Source organism: Gymnoscopelus microlampas, assembly GCF_963454915.1.
Source record: "Gymnoscopelus microlampas genome assembly, chromosome: 20".
Taxonomy (NCBI): domain Eukaryota; kingdom Metazoa; phylum Chordata; class Actinopteri; order Myctophiformes; family Myctophidae; genus Gymnoscopelus; species Gymnoscopelus microlampas.
In genome coordinates this window covers 6,862,986-6,885,202 of record NC_139957.1, presented here as the reverse complement: position 1 = coordinate 6,885,202, position 22,217 = coordinate 6,862,986, and the positions used below count along the sequence as shown (strand labels likewise).

Genomic DNA, 22,217 nt, shown 5'->3' with positions numbered 1-22,217 from the left:
ATTAATGATTCCTGTCGCATGTCTGGGTTAATAATTATGAGAATAAAAGTAGGCTATAGCCTATTTTAGTACTCAACATTATTCAGAATGATGTTAAGGGGAAAAATATTAATATCATTATTATTGTTATTAGGCCAGTATTATTATGCTATCATATTTTGCGCACTCACACACAATATAAGAGGCTATATGCTCACAGTGCATCAGCTACTGTATTGTTCTTTAGTCATTTGAGTTTAACTAATATTGTGGCTTTTCCAACAATCTAAAAATAAAGTCACAGTTCAGGGGCAGGAAGTTGCACTTGATCCAAGAAGTTGCATCAATAACTCATATTTATTTCGACCTGAAATAAATATGAGCTCACAATGCATCACATCACAATGCATTGTTTATTTGCATTTTCAAATGGCGAAATGTGTTTTGTGATAATAATCAAAATCTACAAAGTAACTAAAGTGTTCAAATAATTGCAGTGGATTAAAAGTAGGCCTACTTGCCTCTGATATGTAATGGAGTAGAAATAAAAGTAGGCCTATAGAAAAATGGAAATACTCCAGTAATAATAATAATAAGGTCTATTACAATTATTAGTTTATTGCAATTTGCCTCTGAGATGTAGTGGAGTAGAAGTAAAAGTACTGAAAATTGGAAATACTCCAATAAAGTATAAAACTACCCCAAAATTGTACTTAAATAGTAGCCTACTTAAGTACAATTTTGGTCTTAAAATGTTGGGAAGACCGCATGGCTAATATGCATACGTGTAATATCTGCAAATGAGCCATTTGGTCCATGGTCTTACCAAAGATTGTTAATATAGCAAGATACGCATTCTCCATTGGAGCCACTAGAGGCGAAGTGGTACACAAATCCTACAAATGGTCTCCTAAGTAGGCATGGTTGTCTTCTCCCCCGAACACCCCACCACCCTCCGCCTCCCCCTCCCCTCTCCCTGGCTGACAACGTCATATGAATGTGTATTTGTGTATTTTCTTCATTAAAGAAAATAAATGCTTTACATGTTTGAAAGCAAACTGTTGGCAAATATGCTTTTAAGAAACCTATGAGATTCCCACAACAAACACACATTATTCAGTCTTATGCTAGATGTGCTCCTGTTTCTGCTCAATGTTAACCATATATATATAGAGATATATAACTATAATTATAAATATATATATATATATATATATATATATATATATATATATATATATATATATATATATATATATATATATATATATATATATATATATATATATATATATATATATATATATATATAAAATATTATATATACCTTATGAATAAAGGGCCCTTATTTATAAGGTATATATTTTACCACTATAGACCATAGTATGTTTAGAAAATTAGCATGAATGTTATGATTCCCAAATCCTACCCCATCAACCAAGACAGTTGATAATGGAACATTATATTATTGAGCATTGGAACACACATTTTATTTAATTTTTAATATGTCCATAATGATTTTCACGTACTATATTCACATATATAATCTCAGTTAATCACTTTTTAGAACATCTTATAGGGACAGAGCATAGAGTTAAAAAATATTGCGTATCTTGCTATATTAACAATCTTTGGTCTTACTCCGCAGGCTAATCACGTCTTTGCTAGCCATGGATCACATGACGGTTGTCCGTTATAACCGTCATGGATGAACTTCAACCTGGTGTTTAAACTTTTCCCTTACTGCTCCATTCATCATCTACATAAACGTTCATATTTCAAATATAAAGTGCTGTCCCCATGGCCATGGATGTTAGAATTATGTTCGGGTCCTCAAAAGTACCCATATCTTCCGTATTGTTCAATAAAGCCACCGATCGGATTAAAATATCCGATCTGTGGCCATTTTCTCATAGAGTTATAATGTATCAGAGTGCAATACACCTCCCAGCCGATAGGGTCACGTAGTTGAAAGTATATGGAGAAAATACGGGGGAAATGGCCACCAATCAGATTAAAATGCTTTTTATTTAACAATTCAGAATATTCGGGTAGTTCTTAGGGAACGTACATAATTGTAAAATCTGTAGCCATGGGGTAAGCACTTTATATTTGGAATATGAACGTTTATGTAGATGTAGGCCTACGGACGAAAAAGGGAGAAAGTTTAAATACCAGGTTGAAGTTCATCCATGACGGTCACGATATGACAGTTATGTTTCAGGGCTATAAACTCATACATGATCGGTTTTGCTGTTCTCAAATAGATTACCCACAATAAATAAAATACACCACATCGCAATGTGAGGCATTGTGAGCTTGTAGATCAGATAAATTCGGGCTGTCATTACTGGACTGGAGTGTATTATTTGGGGGTGGGGGAGGCAGCTTTAGGCCGGTATACATTGCTGTCACCTTAGCGCATATAAACAGCTTACCTTATGTAGGCTAAATAGAACAATTAACATCGAGAGGTTTCAAGCGCGCGTAATGACGCACAGATACATTAGTGGATTTCAAAGCTAACATTAAATACAATACACACCATACTGTAGCCTACATGGAGTCTACTGAATCTTAATTGGGGGTGCCTAGAGTGTGTTGAAATAAAGCTCACCCAAGCACTGTCTATTGACCTGCTTTCTGCGTGTGACAAATGCGCTCTGAAAAAGCTGCTGGTGGTTCTGATATCTCCCAATGAGTCTCCCAGTTTAGTATACCTTGTATTGTGAATTTGTACTTCCATGTAGGCCTACTGATGTTCTCATGTCTTACTAAATAAAGTACATCAGTCAATCAATCAATCCCCGAAATAATGCACGGACACTCATGTGGGGTTCGGTGAGTCAGAAGCTATGGGTATAGGCTCACAGACTAACGGGGCTAACGGGAGGTCGAACCACTGCCATGTTACCGTTATCATAATGTATAGAATGTATACAAATCTTTTGAAAATAGCAGATCTACAAGGTCACAATGAGTCACATTGAGCATTGTGTTCTTGTAGATCGGCTATTTTCAAATAGCCAACGTTTAAATAGGGCGGTTGGGGATGTAATAATATCATTCTAAATCTACATCATAACTAACGTTTTCAAATATTTGTTGCAGATTGAAAGTACAATATTTTCCTCTGAGATGTAGTGGAATAAGTAAAAGTATAGAAAAATGGAAATACTCCACTAATAATAATAATAATAATAATAAGGTCTATTATTGCAATAGAGGCTAAGGTATATAATAATAATATTAACAATAATAATAATAATACTGGCACCGGTGATAAAAACACAATGTATTGACACGAGGAATTAACAGTCACACTTTGGTGGATTAGCCTACAGTAAAATTGGAATGACAAATCCCAAGGTGAACTCTGCAGCCGCACTAAGGCGCCCCAAGCCGTCAGATATTCCCCGAATGTTGGTTTCCAAGCTATAACCTTGGATTGCCTTTCAAGAAAACCATATTTGATGGGCATATGTATCACCTACCTGTTACTGATTTGAGAGAATTTTATATTATTGTTGTAATCAGTTCATTATTTCCTGTGTAATCCATGAATAAAAGTAAAGTGCGTCATTTGGAGCAAATGGCATTGCGCGGCACAAATCGTCTTCTTTGAATAGACTATCATCTTATATAAACACAATTGACACAAGGAATTGACACTCTCACATCTGCTGATAATAGGAAAATTACAATCACAGATATTCCTGGAGAATTAGAAGATATAGGCCTAATGTTGCAGTGCCAGGCTGTGGGTGTGTGTAGATATGCGCACCAGCGCATTCGTTTGTATTGTATTGGACCAGTGCACAACGAATAATGATAATATTATTATTATAATAATAATAATCCTTGAATAGCATACATTTCTCCACCATAATAAAGAATATGATGAATGCACATAGGCTATTATGTTGCATAATCCAAGTCAAAATGTCTCTAAACATGGCCTGAGTACATTTACTCAAGTACTGTACTTAAGTGCAAGTAAATTACTAATTCGTTCCCTCACTTTACTAAAGCGAGGCCTCGCTTTAGTTTATTTGAGGCAATGAATAAGCTAACTTGTTCCCTCGAATAAAGTAATGCGTTCGAATGAATAAGGTAATGCGTTGCCATGCATTACTAAAGCGTTCCCATGCATAACTAAAGCGATCCCACGCATAAATCTTTAAAAAAAAAAATCCCCCTCAATGGCCACTGGAGGGCTCCGTATCTCTCAAACTTAGAACAAGCTAACCTTGTTTCTCGCGCTTCTCGACGAAGTGTAAACAGCAGTGACCACTCACTATCTATGTCCTCCTGACAACACACCCACGCGCTACTTCCCAAGACAATAATTGTCAAGACTCGTCTCACATCTTCTACGGTTTCGCGAAGTGGGCGGACGCCTTTTTAGCAGGCCGGAAGTAGGTTGGAGTAGGATAGTGTATCTTCATAAATTAATCATCTTTGCTACCATTCGCAGATGAGTGAGGCTGGGACCGAGGTTAGCTACCATTGCATACGCAGTTCCGGCCAGAAACGTAAACACAGCTGTCGATCTCTTCAGAATAAGAGATAATATACTCTCGAGTAAAAAGAAGCCATTGAAAAACAATTATTTTGCACATTAAAACTATACATTAAGCATTTAAACGAAGATATACAACACCAATTATGTTTCTGTGTACAAAAACTGTTTTAATAACATTAAGAATTCATTGAAATGGATAAATGCTGCAAACACAACACAGCCCTACTGAACAACGTCCGGTTTAGCTGTTCTTCCTTCAAAAAAAGAGAAGAAGAGAACAGAAAATAATGTATTTATCAATAACAATTTGCCTTGTTTCCCCTCCACTTCAGATCAATTGTTTTTGCTGAAGTTTATAATATGAGAGCTTTTATTTGACAGTACCAACCCGGATATACTACCAGTGCTGGTTGTCTCTACATTCAGTGACAAAGAAAGAGATGGCAGATCTATCCCTGTATCTCACTAATGTCAACGTTTCACTGGGACAACAAGCCATGGAAACTGAAAAGGTTTGTTTGATCCTATGGTCTTAAGTTCTTTATGTTTTGTTCTTCTAGTTGTCATAAAAATCAGCTGTGTTATTAATAGAGTCACTTCCTTAGCTCAGTTAGCTAACACAAAGTGTCGCCCACAATCACACAACAAGCTTGTTTGTGTTGTAGGCGAGAAAGTTTAGCAGGATACATTGTGATATCTAAATGTGTTGTTAGCTTGTAGATCTGTTCTTTTTGGCAATTGACACTGAGTAGGAGTATAGGCATTATTGGAAGAAGTTCTAGATTGACTAGTTCTAGACTTCTTAGTAGTAGATGTGTAAGAACAAAGGGAAAAGTAGCATTAACACAATGTAGAATTACTCTGTTACAAGTCTAGCTCCGACGGAACCTCTCCCTCCGCTGTATAGCTCCGAGATGAGGTTCCTCGTTAGTTACTGCCGTCTGTTTTCGAAATGGTCGCACGTCGTCCACTTTACATGTTTCTTACCCCTTTCTGCACATCGTATCCAAAAAGTAAAGCATGTCCGCCACTCTCTCAGATGTTTGAAGTTTTAACGCGCCATAAAAGCCATCCAACGGGTTGAAGAAAGTATTTAATTTGCCTCGGTTTTCATCCGGTTACATGGTTTTTAAGACATTGCGCAAGAGTTGCGCCCGTAGAGATAACATTACTGATGACCCTACTGGTCAAATGTTGAATTGCATCTTCTAATGCAAAATATTATGGAACCGGATGAAAACCGAGGCAAATTAAATACTTTCTTCAACCCGTTGGATAGCTTTTATGGCGCGTTAAAACTTCAAACATCTGAGAGAGTGGCGGAAATGCTTTACTTTTTGGATACGATGTGCAGAAAGGGGTAAGAAACATGTAAAGTGGACGACGTGCGACCATTTCGAAAACAGACGGTAGTAACTAACGAGGGACCTCATCTCGGAGCTATACAGCGTACAGCGGAGGGAGAGGTTCCGTAGGGGCTATTACAAGTCTTGTATTCAAACTTTTATTTGTAGTAAATCTACACAAGTATTGGCTTGGCATCAAAAGTGCCAAACGTAGAACTCATGCAGAACAATAACATTGGATTTTAATTAGTAATGCATTTGTGTTCATCACTTTTATGTTGCAATGTTAATTACTTTGTGCTGCTAGGTGTAACACATGTATCAGTTATGTATGTTTTGTATTAATAAACGACATCTGTAAAGTAACTAGTAACTAAAGCATTAAAAACATGTAAAGTAAAAATGATACCATCTCTGAGATGTAGTGGAGTACAGGTATAAAGCACTTCACTACTTCACTCACTGCACTGTACTTTTGAGTAAAAGCACTTAGTTGTTGGGAGAATGAGATGCATCATGCATTCAGTTGTGATCGCAGACACTAATGGTAATGGCACTCTTGCAGCAGGCCTAATACAAAGTAAATATTTAATCTTGATGTCTTGAGGTTAACATTTTCCATGTGCAGTTGTTATAGGCTTTTAAGAAGGAGCATATTGTTTTTAAACTCAAGACAATAACATTAGCTGATGATGTCCATGTGTTTCAGGATAGTTTTATTTAGACCCTTATGTAGATTAAGTTTGTCTATGATGTACTGCCATTATTATTAAAGAAGACAGTTTTGCCTGAAGATGCAATCATGCCCTAACCGGTATATGAGCTTGAGGCAAGGGTCTAAATTGCTCAATAGAAGAGTAAGGGAAACCACCCTCCAATCGCTGCAGATGTGCCATATTGCAGTGGTTCTCGAACCTTTTCATGTCAAGGACCTACAAATTGATAAATATTTGGCCACAGACCCCCATCTGAAAATATGTTGTGCCAGGGACCCCCAGAAGCAAAGATTTGTGTTAAAAATGTTCCCTAATGTTCAAGATTTTTGAAAAATAGCAGATCTACAAGCTCATAGCGCGGTAGATCACCCTCTCAGTTCATCTACAAGCCGCTTCTACAAGCCGCTTGTAGATCTGCTATTTTTTAATAGCCAAAGTATAAAAGGTTAAAATGATTGTGATGCTACATTAACTACTTTTGCTGGGGACCCCACTTTCGGAACCAATGCCAATATGCCATATTGTACTAACTCACTCTACCATACAGATTCATTGGTTAGAAATAAACGTTTTGTTCAGTCAAATAAGTCCCGCGTTGCAACTTGAAAGACGGATGCAGAATTTCTCGCCGTAGATTTGTGTAGATTCGTGACTTATGCTGTCGTACTCTGCTCCTGCCAGAACCCCAGCAGGGTGAAGGACTTTGAGAGTGTGGAGCTGGGCGAGCAGGCCGGCGGGCGAGAGAGCGAGAGGGTGAGGGTGCCCCGGAGGACCATCTACTTCGCCAGCGGAGAGACCATGGAGGAGTACAGCACCGACGAGGAGGAGGAAGAGGAGCAGCCGCTCAAGAAGGACATCCTGCCCGTAGACACGGTAGGTTTGGGATTCTCGCTCTCCCGATTTGTCTATCGGGAGATCCAAAAACGCAGACTGTAATCCTGCGTTCACACCAGCGGCGACAAAAGCTACAAAGCGACCCGAGCGTGCGTAAATGAAAAGGGGTAGGGTTAAACCAGTGGTTCTGAAACCTTTTCATGCCAAGGACCCCCACATTTATATATATTTGGCCATGGTCCCCCATCTGAAAAGGTTGTGTGCCAGGGACCCCCAGAAGAGAAGATTTGTGTCGAAATTATTAAACATTTTTCAAAAATAGCAGATGCACAAGCTCGCAGCGTGACGCGCTGTGAGTATATCTGCTCTTTTTGAATAGCCAAAGTATAAAATATAGTTTAAAGTGGGTTAAATGATTATGATGCTATTAACACATTTTGCTGGGGACCCCCTGGAACCACCCCAATGACCCCTGGGGATCCCGGACCCCACTTTGAGAATCAATGGTTAAAACGGCACAGGGAACTGGTTAACGGCAAGAAAGAGTTTTTCCTTCCATTTATAATAAGACGTGTGAGGTTGTCAGGACGGCAGAGGACACAGAGCTTAATTCCATGAGCTTTGACGTGACTAGTAATAACACAGTCATTAAAACTATTTGTTTCAGGCACATCATCCCTTAATATCCAAACAGATAATCCAGCTTTCCCCCACGAATGTATACCGTCCTTTTTGTATTGTTATATACCCTCTAGCATAAGAAAAGCATACGTGACCCTTGTTTGCCACACATTTCCACGGTCATTTGGTACACAAGATCATTAGCATTATAAGGTCTTGAACAGGCCTTTCAGTCCATTTACAAGATGTTAAAGTAGTAGTCTTCATCAGTAGAGTATTTATTTGATTCTCACGGTAGCTCTGTTCTCTGATGTGTTTTTCCTCTTGCTGGTTTCAGTCCAAGCTGACCTGGGGTCCATATTTCTGGTTCCACATGTGGAGAGCGGCCACCTCCACCATCTCAGGTAGACTACTAGTACTGTGATAACTGTTATTCATGTTTATATCTGTTAGTACGCCTGTCAGAATTATTACGTAATCGTCTAATCGCAATTATTTGTGATAATCGCAATCATTTGAGATAATCGCAATATTTTTTTGCACAATCGTTTCCATGTTGAAAAATGTTTTCGAATGTAAAAAAGCAGAAACAGCAGATCTACGAGCTTACAACGTGGTTGTAAGCTTGTAGATCAGCTATTTCTGCTATTTTTACATATAATGATTATAAAATGATTAAATATGTCAATAATGTCTTAGTATATTTAATTATTTGTCATATCTGCCCTGTGAAATGTTTTATTACGAAGCCTAAAAGCCAAACAGAAATATATTTTTTATTCATAATGTTCCAATGTTCAATGCCAAAAACAATTAAATTGTTCATTTGTAATCGTGACAGCCCCATCTGTTTAGATGCCTCTGTTATCCCCCCACAACATGAAACTGTGTGTGTGTGTGTGTCCACTGTGCAGTGTGTGACTACATGGGAGAGAGGATGGCTTCTCTGTTTGGCATCACCACTCCTAAATACCAGTACGCTATCGATGAGTACTACCGCATAAAGAAAGAGGTAGGAGACTTGCACAGAAACATCCTAGGGCCATATGTTGAAGAGATTCACTGGAAATCTGCTTAGATGCACTATATTAACACCAGGCCTTTGTGTTTGAGTGGAGGTAAGCCTGATTTGTACTTCGTCGCACAATGGTGTCCTGTGCCAAAAATAAAAATAGCCGATCTACAAGCTCACAACGTGCTGCGTTGTGAGCTTGTAGATCGACTATTTTCGCCACCGGACACAGACATGCAACAAAGTGTAAATGATGCTTTAATGTCCACACACATCAGCTCATACACTGTAGTTAGACATCATTTGCCTGTTTAGGATTTACTATACATTTTAAAGATATGTTTTGTGGCTTTTTCTGCCTTTATTAATAGTATACAGTATTTAAATAGGGAGAGAGAGACGTAGAGGGACACGCACCAAAGGTCGTCGGGATCGGGATTTGGAGCCTAGGTGCTCGGACCGCGAGGCCAGCGGTCCGGGCCTTTACAATACATTTTAATGTACACTCAAAATGTTGACCGCTGTGACTTTGTAAATTCTATTAGGGTCATTATAATATTATTCAGCGTGCATTATTAAACTTTTAAAACCAATTAGGTATTTTTTTCTGTAGGAGACTATATTGATTGCTGTCATTATTTTTCAGCACAAGCTTATGACATAGAATTAAATATTACACTCCATTATTACTGAAGAATTTAGCTGGTGGCTGATGTCTGCTGTCAGCCGCCTTCACCCTGGCTCGCTCTCATTAATATTTAATAATTCTTTGAAGAAATTAAATTGAATGGGAAACGTTTTTAATATTGGCTCAGATAATCATTTCTTTCTATGTTATGAATATTTGATGAATTCTCTGAACGTCTCCCTGGAGTTCTCCTGCAAGTTGAAAAGTGTCTGGACAAGTCTGTTTCTTCTAACTTTGCATGTGTGAACAAAGTTTGCACTCACGGCCTGAAACAGCCCATCTCTGTGCATCCCTGACCGTCCTCCTCCTCTCTGCAGGAGGAAGAGGAGGAAGAGGAGAACCGGCTGGCCGAGGAGGCGGAGCTCAGGTTCCAGGGCCAACAGAGACGGGAGGAGGACCTCGATCCCGCCACGGAGCAGCCGGAGCGCACCGGAGCCTCCTTCGTCAACGTGAGCTTTGAACTGGACCCCGAACCCCCTCTCAACACCGGCGACACCAACAGGGTCCCCGCTCCTCTATCGTCCTGAAGTGAACACTGACAGCTGCTTCCCTTAAAGAGACTTCTAACACGCATCCATCCGATTTCTGTATCTTTGTTTTTTTTAAGTATGCAGTACTGATATTGCTATTTTTATATTGTTTAATTTCCTAATAGAACTACAATGTATGCAGCAGGTGGGGGGCTAATGTTAAAAAAAGGGCTTTTCAAAGTTGCTGGATTGCCTCTCTCTCGCTCTCTCTATGAATGTGGTTTTATATGAATAGTGCTAACGGTATATGCATTAATAGGGACACAGTGAAGCTGGTTAAAAGGCTACGACAGTAAGCAAGAGGGCTCTTCTGGGATTGTGGGTCAATTCATTTTAAATTGTATAGTGTATATACTGGAAGTAGTTACAGAAATTGAATTTTGAACGATATGTGGTTCCCACATTGAATGAATTGAAAATAAGTTGACGCCTAACTCACCCAGCAGTACAGTAATTCATATCAATCCAGATAATGGAGGTGGAATGCATTGAGAAATCCCATGAATCTCTAGACAATGGTCTTTTATTAACAACATTCTGGGATAAAGTATCACAGCTTAGCAATTCAACACCAATACCCGAGCCTGTACTTCCTGTCTGACGTAACGTCAAGCCCTCGCTTTATTGTCGTAAGTTCCATACAGGAAATAAGGAGAACCTGAACTGAGAGGGTGAACTTATTGCACTAAGAATGCATCACAACTTCAGGTTGAGCCTTTAAAGACAACTAGGTCCTCTCCTCACATTGGAAACCTATCAGTTCCCTATTGTCAGCAATGCTTGTATATGTCCAGTTTCCCCTCCCCTGTGTGTGAATAGGGGGGTGTGTGCTATGACACTCACTGGTGACAGATCCTGAGACAGCCTCATTACCACTGGAGAGCTAAGCCATGGGCTAAACTTAGCTTCTATGACTTTTGTGTGTTCACAACAAATGATCACAACCGTGTGGCATTATTTCCTTTCAAAGTTGGTTTGTCAGCTCGGTTGTGACGACACCCATCTGCAGCCATTCAGCCATTTTGCACTCCTCTTTCTAGTCAACTTTCATCTTAAAGCTACACTATGCAACTTTCCTCTTCTACCCCGGATTTGAACCCGGTTTCCTGTGCAAGTGCTGACATTTTTACAATTGAGCTAATAGCCTGCCTGCATGCTCAGGATATGAATTGAATCTTGACCATCAGGTCAAAATATGTGTCAGATCAGATCCTGTGTCTAGGTGAGACATGACCTTTGACACGATCTAAATGTCTCTAGATGAGCAGGAAGACAAAAAGAAGTTACATTGTGCTGCTTTAAATCAATGAAGATGCAAAAAAGTGATGTGACTCTTGACTGTAACCCTACTTGACTCTCCAGTGGAGAGGTTTCTATACTGTGCCAGTGAATGAGTACACCACTGGTTGTATTAGGTGTAATGTTACTAGTGCCTGTAGACCATTATATTTGAATATTTTCCTGTATGATTGTTATTTGGGTCCTCACTCTACAGTGTCTTGTGCCCAGTGCTGTCATTTATATCACAGCACACTTCTGGTGTCATTTGAGGTCTGACCTGGTTCTGGCAAGAATTGAAAGGAAATCAGTTCTCATCAAGTCACTCTGTTGGCTTTGACAGATGTGGGTCCTAACTACCAGTTGAGGATCAGCTTGGCATTGCAATTCTTTCTTTCCTTTTTATGACTTCTATTTTATTGAAATGTTCAACAAAACAAAAGGCCAGTACAATGTCAAAAGATCAGGAGGAACTTACACATTATTTATGTGGCGTTCAGGAGAGAGCTGTCGATCGGTAACCAGGTACAGTGTCATTGCCTTTTTAAGTACAACTTGACAACTCAGTGCCCACTCTTAAAGTGTCCTTGTAGAAACAATCCATGTGAGAGTTTAGCTTACAAATGTTTTTATTTGTTATGATTAGCTATGAGGTCATATCCACAGGTACTGCTTTCTAACCTGTCTGGAGGGGCTATGTGCATAAAGATTGTGGCCTGATATTGTTTAACCACTTTAGCTCTATATAGGCCTACCTATGGTACGATGAATAGGGAAAATAGCAGATCTACAGGCAAACATTGTGCCACAATGTGACACAGGAGCTTGTAGAGCAGCCATTTTCACTATTTTTGAAGGGTTTTGCTTAGACTGCTCAATACATGTATATGTAGGCATGCCAAGTTAAAAGTGGTTAAGTCACAAGACCTCAAGGTTTCTGTACCTGGTCCATTCCAACTCACTTCATGTTATACTTTTTTTTTTTTTACTTATGTATTTCAGTTGGTGTTGACACCTCAGTGGATTCATATTTTTTTTGTTTTAGTCAACAGATTGGTTTAAATTAGTATCAAATCAATACATTAACTGGCTCCATCTGTAACAATACCTAACAGGCTCACTTTTCACTTTCTCCCATCTTCTGTACACTTATTTACAGTGCTCCTTATTTCTCATAGCATTTCAGATTTATAGTATGACCAAAGGTCAGTGGATACCATCTAATTAGTTCCCTTTGTTCCATTGAATGGAAATCCCCCAACATCAGTGTCTGACCTCAATAATGGTCTTGTGGTTGAATGGAAGTAAATCACAGGCTGTAATTTGCTTCCATTCATCCACAACAGCATTACAATTTACAAGTTAGACCTTTAGCAAGACGCTCGTATCCAGGGTGACTTACAAGTGCAAGATCGGAGTAAGCAAAGAAGTCATTGACCTCTAGCCAATAAAATAGGTACAGAGGGATTGTCATTCTGAAACAGGAAACAGCCTTGGTTCTGCAAAATGTTGCCACAGAATTGGAAGCAAACAATTGTCTAGAATGTAATTGTAGCTGTAGCATTAAGAATTCCCTTCACTGGAACAAAGGGCACAAATTAGAGGGTGTCTAATAATGTCGAATTTTGGTCACAAAATGGTTATACACGTTTTTGTATGTGAAGGAGTATATAATTATATATAACTTGTTTTTTTCATGGAGATTACATTTATTTTATACTTTATGTAGATTGATTTAATCTAAGCTAAATAAATTTACTCAAGTTTTATTCTATTTTATGTCTGTATGTTGATTGATTCTTGAAGTTTCTTAAGGCCAACTTTATGTCAAAGTAAACGTAGGATCAGTAGCCAGTAGCCATATTGGATCATTTTTATATTTACTGTACAGCAATAATATTAACAGTGTAGAAACTTTTTTAAATGACAAACACTGGACAGAAATTTGGAAAAGCCTATCTACAAGAAAATAGCCTATCTACAAGGCCACAACGCGGCTATTTTCAAAATAACTACGCCCCCACACCCATGTTCAGGTGTCGTCCATGTCTCCGGTAACGTTGCTGTCACTGTCGCTGGTGACCAGCACCTCTCTGTTCTCATAGGTCCAGAAACCGTTGAGGTCGATGAGGATGCTGGAGACCGTGTCGCCCTGGCAGCTGTTCACTAGGTCCTGGAGGGTGATTTTGAAGGGGTCCTTGGGCTTCACCATGTCATAGATCTCATCCTGAGACAGACAGACAGACAGTAAAAAAAAGAGAATCAGAATTCTAGTCGTTATGCCAATAGGCTCTATGCACAGCAGCCATATTGTGAAGACATTCACAGGTGTTACCAATGATACTAATGAAGGCTCTGTTCCATTTAGTGTAGCACAGTGGTTTCCACGATCCCCATAACTCTGAGTGTACAAATGGAACCAAATGGCATTTGGTTCCATTTGTACACTCTCAGAGTTACACACCCGTAAGAGGCCATTTTGAAACCCATGAGGGTCCCTGGACCCCAACTTTAGACCCACTGGTGTAGCAGAGTGTTTCCAGTGAGTCAACATGCACAATATCAGCACCCTGACTCTGTTTGCCCATGAATGGAACAGAGCCTTCATTAGTATCATTGGTAACACCTGTGAATGTCTTCATAATACGGCTGCTGTGAATAGAGCCAATTGATTTCTCCCCACACACATTTCTGTGTCGTCAGACTCGTCACTGCTGTTGTATCCTACTGACCCCCACCAGGAGGACGTAGAGCCTTCGTCCCACTCCTCCCGCCCAACACTCCCTGCTGACAGGTGCCGCCCCAGCCGGTAGGATTACGTGCAGTGACAATTACCACCCTCCCTGCCCGGCTTCCCTCCCCTGAACACGAACAATTGTGTTCGTGTTGACGCTGGTCAAAGCCGGATGCACCACACTGGATTTGAACCCACAACCTCCGAGGTGTTGTGAAGACACTTAACCACTGTGCCACCCGAGTGCAAGAGAATCATAATCTGATTGGTCAAATCAGTGGGTGACACGTTTTCGTACAAGCTCCATCTTTTCGTTGTTTTCTAAAAAAAGAATAAATGTGTGTATGTGTACCTTGACATCCTGGAAAGAGACAGGCTCCTGACCGTGGATCTTCATCTGTTCTTGGATGGCCTGAAACAGTGACAGCATTAAACAGTGATTAATTACTTAGTATATACTTTTGCCATGACAAAGCAAATGGAAAAAATATGATCTCATAAGAGATTCAAACTGAAGATATGTGTGGCTAGTTTTAGTGTTAGTAGAGTAACTGTACATGAATGCAAACATGTATTGTGTGTCTGTTTGGTTTTGCTCATAATGTACTTTGTTTAACTTCATGTGTTTGTAGAGTAGTGTATGGGTGCTCACTTCACAATGAGCTTGTATAAACACACTATGCATTTGTATATTCCAGTATGATTGTGTTGCCTATGTGCACACACTCATGTTCTGCCCTTGTGTTTCAGTGTGTTTTTGTGACAACTAACTAGCATAGTGGTTGTGTATTTGTATATCTCAGAGAGTATATGAATGTGTGTGTGTGTGTGTGTGTGTGTGTGTGTGTGTGTGTGTGTGTGTGTGTGTGTGTGTGTGTGTGTGTGTGTGTGTGTGTGTACATATAGATATACTGCAGACTGTACCCTGAAGAAGTAGTTAAGAGAGAAGACGTTAAGGTATCCTTGGTTTTCCATGTCCAGCAGTTTGAAGATGTACTGTAACGCTGCGGGCTCCTTCCTGTTCTCCAACGCCAGGACGAAGTCTAGATACGTCTTGTAGTCCTGGAGGAGAAAGAGAAGGGAAGTTAGAATATTAAGAATCAGAATCAATCACATTACTAGTAAGGTGGGTGAAATTCTTAATCATGCAGGCTCGTCAGCGTTGCAGTTAAATTAGAGGTAGAAGAATAAGAGCATTAAAGAAAGGAGGAAAAACACAAAGTTCATTATACAGCTAATTTAAAAACATGTGGGTTAAGAGTCATAAACTAAACTAAATAAAACATTCAAAACATGTACAGCAACTGGAGTGGAGCTAGACCACTACATTGTTTAGCTGATATACGGTATATTGGCCGATTAACATCAAACTCAATATATGTCTCAGTTTTTAAGTTGTTTTTGTTGTCTCTGTTCAGTATTATTTGTGTATCTGTTCTGTTAAATGTATTGTCAATCAAATGGTCACACTTTGAGTGGAAAAAAAGGTGTGTCATCCATTACAAATAATAAGACTTAAAGAAAATCAGCAATTATGCACACATTCTTCATCTGTTCCAAAAGTCCCACACCCGTCAGGCTCAATTAAAACGTTGACAGCTTTTTCCATTTCTCCAGTACCAATACAAACGTCCTGTGTTAGATATACCGTACAGTAGAGCATGTTCAGACTTGACATTAAAATGCGTCCTGGGTGATCTGCTCACAAGTGGACAGCTCTAAATACAGGTATGCATGCACCTACATGCCACATCTACTGTATGGCGGAATCTCAGCACTAATGGGATATTTTGCTAGCACCTGCATGGAACTCTGAGAGAACAGTTACAGTAACACTGCGCTGTGCTGGGTAGTTACTGATGGGTGTGCTGCTAGTTTAATGCCGTCTTTCTAGAGGCCTAGACTCTGGACTAGGGATGGGACGATATGAAAATGACATGTCACGAGTATTGTGATAATCAAAATATGCTCAAAACCTAAAATGTCACTTTTGTTACCCACTTGAACGTTTGAACGCCAAACATAGCCGATCTACAAGCGTTGCAATGCGTTGTGAGCTAGTAGATCTGCTATTTTTGTCAAATCGAAGTAGATGTGTAGAGTGAACCAAATGCGCTCTTTACAGGTCCGTTTTATCAAGTATAGAGGGGTTGAAGTGGTACTGAATTTGCAGCTCAACAAAAGCAAATTCATCCCAGTGTATGACGGAGAACAATTTCACGATAAATTTAAATCTCTGCGATACAATTATTGTGAGCGTTTTTTCAATCACGATAATAATGATTATCGTCCCATCCCTAGGTCTGGACAGGGCCATAGAGACGTTATTCATACCATTTCCCCGTCATAGGTGAGGCATTCCTGGAACACTCTGTCCAGGAAGACTGAGGTGAGCGTTCCAGTCCCATAGCGAGACAGCTCCTCTTTACTCAGCATGCCGTTGTGGTCTTTATCCAGGTTCAGATACTGACCTGGAGACACAGACAGTAACAAACACACACATTTTCTTTAGGGTAAAGTATTTTCCGGTGGTACCAACACCTACTGTATATCTTTACATAGGTTGCATGCAATGGCATACACATTAACTCATTGAGTGACATTAACGTGTATCACGTGTTTTACCGTTATGGCGTTTTTTTTTTAATGTTCAGAACCCAAGATATCATTATCTGAAGATTTGCAGCTCCATGGAAAACATATGTAAAAGAAGTTGGAAAGCAGAGAAACACACATTTAGATGTTTTCCTTTACCATAGACTCGGAGAGCTGAAGGCGCTGAAAACCAGTTGGACTCTTGACTCTCTTTGGAAAGCTCCTCGTCTCTCAGCTAGGAAGAGAAAGAGAGAGCGAGAGGTTGGGAGCAACTTAGTCAAGGAAAGAAATATGGCTTCTGTATTCACTTAGGGACCAGGGACCGGTGTGTTTGGCTAGGCAATTATACCAATAGCCTACCTCCAACAGATCATCCAGAAAACTGCACGCCAAGATGTCCTGAATCTTGATCTTGCCTAAAAGAAAGCGGAGGATTGGTCACAGTTACATTTTTTTTCTTTTTGGACACGTTCTTTGTCAATGCGGCTCAGATACCGGACACTGCAGTCAGTCAGTGTGTTGGAGCACGCTGTAGTTTCCAGGAGTTGTGCCTCACCTGTGCGGAGGGGGTCCAGGAAGAAGAAGAACTTGCGGACGGCGGTGCAGACGTAGAAGGAGTAGAAGGACTTCTCCAGACCATCCAACTGCGGTAGAGTGGGTATCAGCTCTAGAATATAGTTCTCCAAGTCCTAGAAACACAGAGAGAGAGACAGACAGACAGACAGGGAGGGAGAGAGAGAGAGTGACAGAGAGAGAGGAAATATGAAATATGAACATCAACAGACATGACATTAAATCATGGGAAAGCTGTTTCTATCTACCCATTTATCTATTACTATATCGCTTTTATCTTTATTACTAGGAAGGAATGCTTACCGATTCTCTGAGGTAACCCTGTCCTGCCACATCATACAGACTCAGACCTATCCTGGTCTGATGCAACCACACTAGAGAGAAAGACACACACACACACACACACACACACACACACACACACACACACACACACACACACACACACACACACACACACACACACACACACACACACACACACACACACACACGCAAGCATATTGAACAGGCTCTTTTTTAAATTAAATTGTTTGATGAAATGTATGGATGAGAGAGGCAAATCCACTTGCAACGATGACGTTTGGACCAAATAAAGAACGACCGGTACCTTTCCTCATGACGTAGTTGAAGAACTGCATGATGGAGATTCGGCCGTAGGGATCACTGTGGAACAGCTTGGAGTAGACTTTGGCTGTGAAGAATTGTCTGGAAGAGAGAGGAGAGAGCGGAGAGAACATATGGGGGATGTAAAAAGCTGAGGATAGGCCATGGGGTCACCAAAGTCTGTACGACTCATCCTGGAACATGCCTTGAATTATAAGACATCTTGTGTGCAAAAGTTGACTTTTTGGCCTGAAGGTGGCACTAAAGGATAAGTCATGGGACCACTCAAATATGTAGGGTTCCTAGTCTTAGTTAGCATGAATTATCATGAATGCACTCAGCAAGTTTCACTGCAAATTTGTCCATTCCATTCCGGGATAAATTGTGTGCATGTGGAACGTTTGGCCTAAGGGTGGCGCTACACAGGAAAGGCCACTAGGTCACCCAAATCATCCTCTGGTATAGATCCAGTCAATTTTGAGATAATGGAAGGACGGATGACAAAGCCATCAACAGAGATGAGGAGGAGAGCATAAGTCATAACCTCTGCAAAGATAATTAGTAAAAAAGAATCCTCCCACTCTCACTGTGATCATAGTGACATATTAACTTAACTAACATGATTTACCGTTTTGATGGTGCGAGGATAATTGCTGGTTGATTAAGTAATTACAAATATTGATATGATCTTGAGCTTGGCAAGGTTTATTTAGATCTATACTCACTTGCATTTGGGCCCAGCCTTCTCCCTTACTTTCAGGAAGGCCTCATAGCTGATCATGGCCTCCTCTCCAGTCAGTGGAGGCACCTGATGCTTATCCAACAGGAACCACAGGTTCTAGACACAGACGGCCAAGCACAAAAGCCAAATTCCAATACCGAAAATCTCGGCCACTCGCTCACTCCCACTCGGTCACTCCGACTTCGAACCGGAAGTAGTCGCGGTCCAATTGTTCATGTGCTTCTTGGAGGAGGCGAGTGGAGTCGAGTGGAGTCGGCGAGGAGGCTCTCCACTTCCGCATTGAGCGAGTGTACATCAAGTGTATGCTCGCCCACTCTCAACAGCTCCTCCGCGGCAGACTTCCGCATCACGTGTACACTTTTTTGTTTTTTTTTCCCTTCTCCCGTGACGTATACATGGTCCTCCTCCTCCACATGTGCCGAAAACACCGGCCGCCCCCCCCCCCCCCCCCCTCTCGCCGCCGCCGCTCACTCGTTGCGCATCTCTCACACACACACACACACACACACACACACACACACACACACAGTGTAAAGTAACTGAAAAGACCGCAACAAGCCACTGGCTTTATTGCGTTGTTGAATGATATAAAGCATAATACAATTATACATTGTAATATTGTGCACACTTTCTGTCTCAAAAGCTGTTTCTATTCGTGCATGCCTCAATGCAGTACACGGACAACTATAAATGACTGAGACAAAGATTATGTTAACATTTTTAACTTCTGGGACGAAGAAAAAGAAAAGAAAACGGGAGGTGCGCGAACAGCGCGATGGAGAAGAAGGACCCGCCGATATTTAATATTGTTTGTTGGTGAAACAATCATGACTGATACACATGAAAGAAGACCCTTCACAGCTAAATAGAGAATTTTACATTTTAAGAATCGGTTCAGAATTGAATGAGTACGACTATAGTTAAATGTGAACCGGTTTCTGCTATAAATATGCATCCACCGTTCTGCGCGCCCCTTGGCTGCGACGTTTCCTTTTTGCCACGCATCTACACTTCATGGAGTACATTTTTGTACTGGGGTTCTGGGGACTGTACGAGCAATAAGAGGGACAGGTCAGGATTAAATCAATAAATGTAAATTTGCTCATCCTGGCGCTCACTATTTCAGGAATAAATGGCTTTGCACAATAATGTAACAATAAAGATAACGATGTGGCCATCCATCCACATTGATGAATTGTCTATTCTTATATTCTGTATTATTCTATACCTGCATATTATTCTATGCATAGTATATTTTCATCCACGCCTCTGCTGCTCTGGTCCAACTGTGTGAGACGTCATAAGTGATCGCGGAATTTGCCGTCTCTTTCAAATGACGCGCTGAGTGTAGTCCGATCCTTTGAGGGCAACCGCTCGACCACTCGTCCTCTCAAATAATCCTCGGCTCCTCGCAGGGGCGGGGCTTAGGCGCGAGTGGAGGAAGCGAGGAGAGTGAGCGAGTGACTGAGTTTTGGGGAATGGAATTCAGCTAAAGAGAAAGACAAAACTAGTTAAGATACCCAGCCAGCCAACTGGCAGACAGACAGGAGGAGGTGACAGTGACAGAGACAAAGAGGGGCAAAAGACAGTAATACTAATAGGATTACACGCATATAGTGTATAAACAGTCACTTATTGTGTGATATCTGACTCTGTGTGTGTGGCGGTGTGTGTGTCTGTTGTACCTGTAGCTCCTCATTGTCCAGCAGCTCCCTACTCTTCCTCTGCAAAAACACAGCTCTCGACTCCTCTCTCAGCTTCTGCAGCACAATCTCATCCTCTGCCGGCAACTACACAAGCAAATCCCCATCATTATCAGCAAAATGACAACAAAATAGAAGACCTCTTCCTTCCTGGTAGCTACTGTAATTTGGCAACAACTCCATATTATAGTAACAACATCGGACGTCATTCAGTAAGTTATCATCTTCGACAATAAAGCACCGCTAAACATGAGATCAATACGGAGATGTTTTGAGCACATATCTATGATGGAACTTAGCCTTAAACATAGCCTACATTATTTAGATGACCTATAACATGGTAATAACATGATACCCTGTAGTAGAAGCGTGGGATGTTCTTATAAGAGCTGTCTCTGTTGCTCCCTCCTCTCCATTCAGAGTAGAACTTGGTGAACAGATCCGTCTCTTCTGCTTTCTTCTCCTCTTCGCTTCTCTCGTCTGGACACACACACACACACACACACACACACACACAGTTCAAATCACTATAATATATCAAGTCTCGAATCGATTGATAAACTTTGTTCCGCACCGAAACCTACAACTGAGCAGTGGTGTAAAGTATCTTATTACATTTACTCAAGTACTGTACTCAAGTGAAATTTTGAGATAGTTTTACTTTACTGGAGTTTTTCAAATTTTCAATACTTTTACTTCTACTCCTCCACTACATCTCAAAGGCAAATATTGTACTTTTACTCCACTATAATATTACAAAACATACATTAACCACTTCAGCCCTATGCCAGTATGCCTATATATACTGCTCAAAGAAATGTAGGGAACACTTAATTTTCATGAACTGTGCACATACTGCTAACAAAAACTGCTCAAAAGAATTAAGGGATCAAAGTCTTCCCTTAATTATTTTGAGCAGTGTACAGCCATTTGAAAATAGCAGATCTACAAGCTCACAAGTAGATCTGCTATTTTCAAAAGATGTGTATACATGTTATACATTTGAAAACTTGTGAAATGGGAACGTCTGCAAAATGAGTACTTTCTACTTTTGGTACTTTAAGTACATTTTGATACCAATACTTTTGTACTTTTACTCAAGTAAATTTTGAATTGCGTACTTTTACTTGTAACAGAGTGTTTCTACATGGCAGTATCGATAATTTTACTAGTAAAGTAAGACATTTGAGTACTTTTTCCACCACTGCATGTCCTCTAAAACAGCTAGAGGCCAGCTGACGTTACATTACTTTAGCTTGATAGCTACCAAACTCAAACAGTAGTGGTTGTTCTCACCTTTCTTGGAGTTGGCCAATCTCCTTTTTAAAACATCTGACCAGTTGGACGGCTTGTCTTCCATCCTCGCTCTGAACCAGCGTCACTTTGTCATAAATGAGACATTTTTATCGAAGACAAATGATGTAAAAAGCCTCAACGTTGGTCAAATACAAACAAACATTCACTCACATCACTACCAGAGTCCTACATCCCATAGCCGGAAGGGCAGCGTTGCCAGGTTTGAAAAGTGTAACGTTTTTACAACACAAATCGTGTACGGGGGGTCCCTGCATAACATATTTTCAGACGGGGGTTCGCAGACAAATATATATTCATGAAAATGTTTGAGAAACACTGGTTTAAACAACGTTAGGAAAACGAGCCCAAATCAGCAACTACGCTTTAGAAACAAGCTAAATAAAACTTTACAGAAAAACAAGCCCAAAGTCGCTTATAA

General features: G+C 40.3%; 2 protein-coding genes across 2 annotated transcripts; one reads left to right on the top strand and one right to left on the bottom strand.

Moving 5' to 3' along the window:
• The first annotated feature begins 4,890 nt into the window (after nucleotides 1-4,890).
• Nucleotides 4,891-13,298, top strand: fam177a1 (family with sequence similarity 177 member A1). The gene is made up of 5 exons (XM_084045445.1): nucleotides 4,891-5,016; nucleotides 7,248-7,439; nucleotides 8,359-8,425; nucleotides 8,936-9,033; nucleotides 10,039-13,298. The coding sequence occupies exons 1-5, from the start codon at nucleotides 4,945-4,947 to the stop codon at nucleotides 10,246-10,248; spliced, it is 639 nt and encodes a 212-aa protein (XP_083901571.1). The 5' UTR covers nucleotides 4,891-4,944; the 3' UTR covers nucleotides 10,249-13,298.
• An 89-nt stretch (nucleotides 13,299-13,387) lies between these two features.
• Nucleotides 13,388-21,959, bottom strand: ppp2r3c (protein phosphatase 2, regulatory subunit B'', gamma). Its single transcript, XM_084045444.1, has 13 exons — nucleotides 21,779-21,959; nucleotides 20,838-20,962; nucleotides 20,465-20,569; nucleotides 18,763-18,875; nucleotides 18,042-18,139; nucleotides 17,735-17,805; nucleotides 17,415-17,547; nucleotides 17,219-17,274; nucleotides 17,018-17,093; nucleotides 16,598-16,734; nucleotides 15,188-15,325; nucleotides 14,616-14,675; nucleotides 13,388-13,756 (listed from the first exon to the last, which is right to left on the bottom strand). Exons 1-13 carry the CDS (start codon nucleotides 21,840-21,842, stop codon nucleotides 13,562-13,564), a joined length of 1,371 nt encoding a protein of 456 aa, XP_083901570.1. The 5' UTR covers nucleotides 21,843-21,959; the 3' UTR covers nucleotides 13,388-13,561.
• Nucleotides 21,960-22,217: the final 258 nt, after the last annotated feature.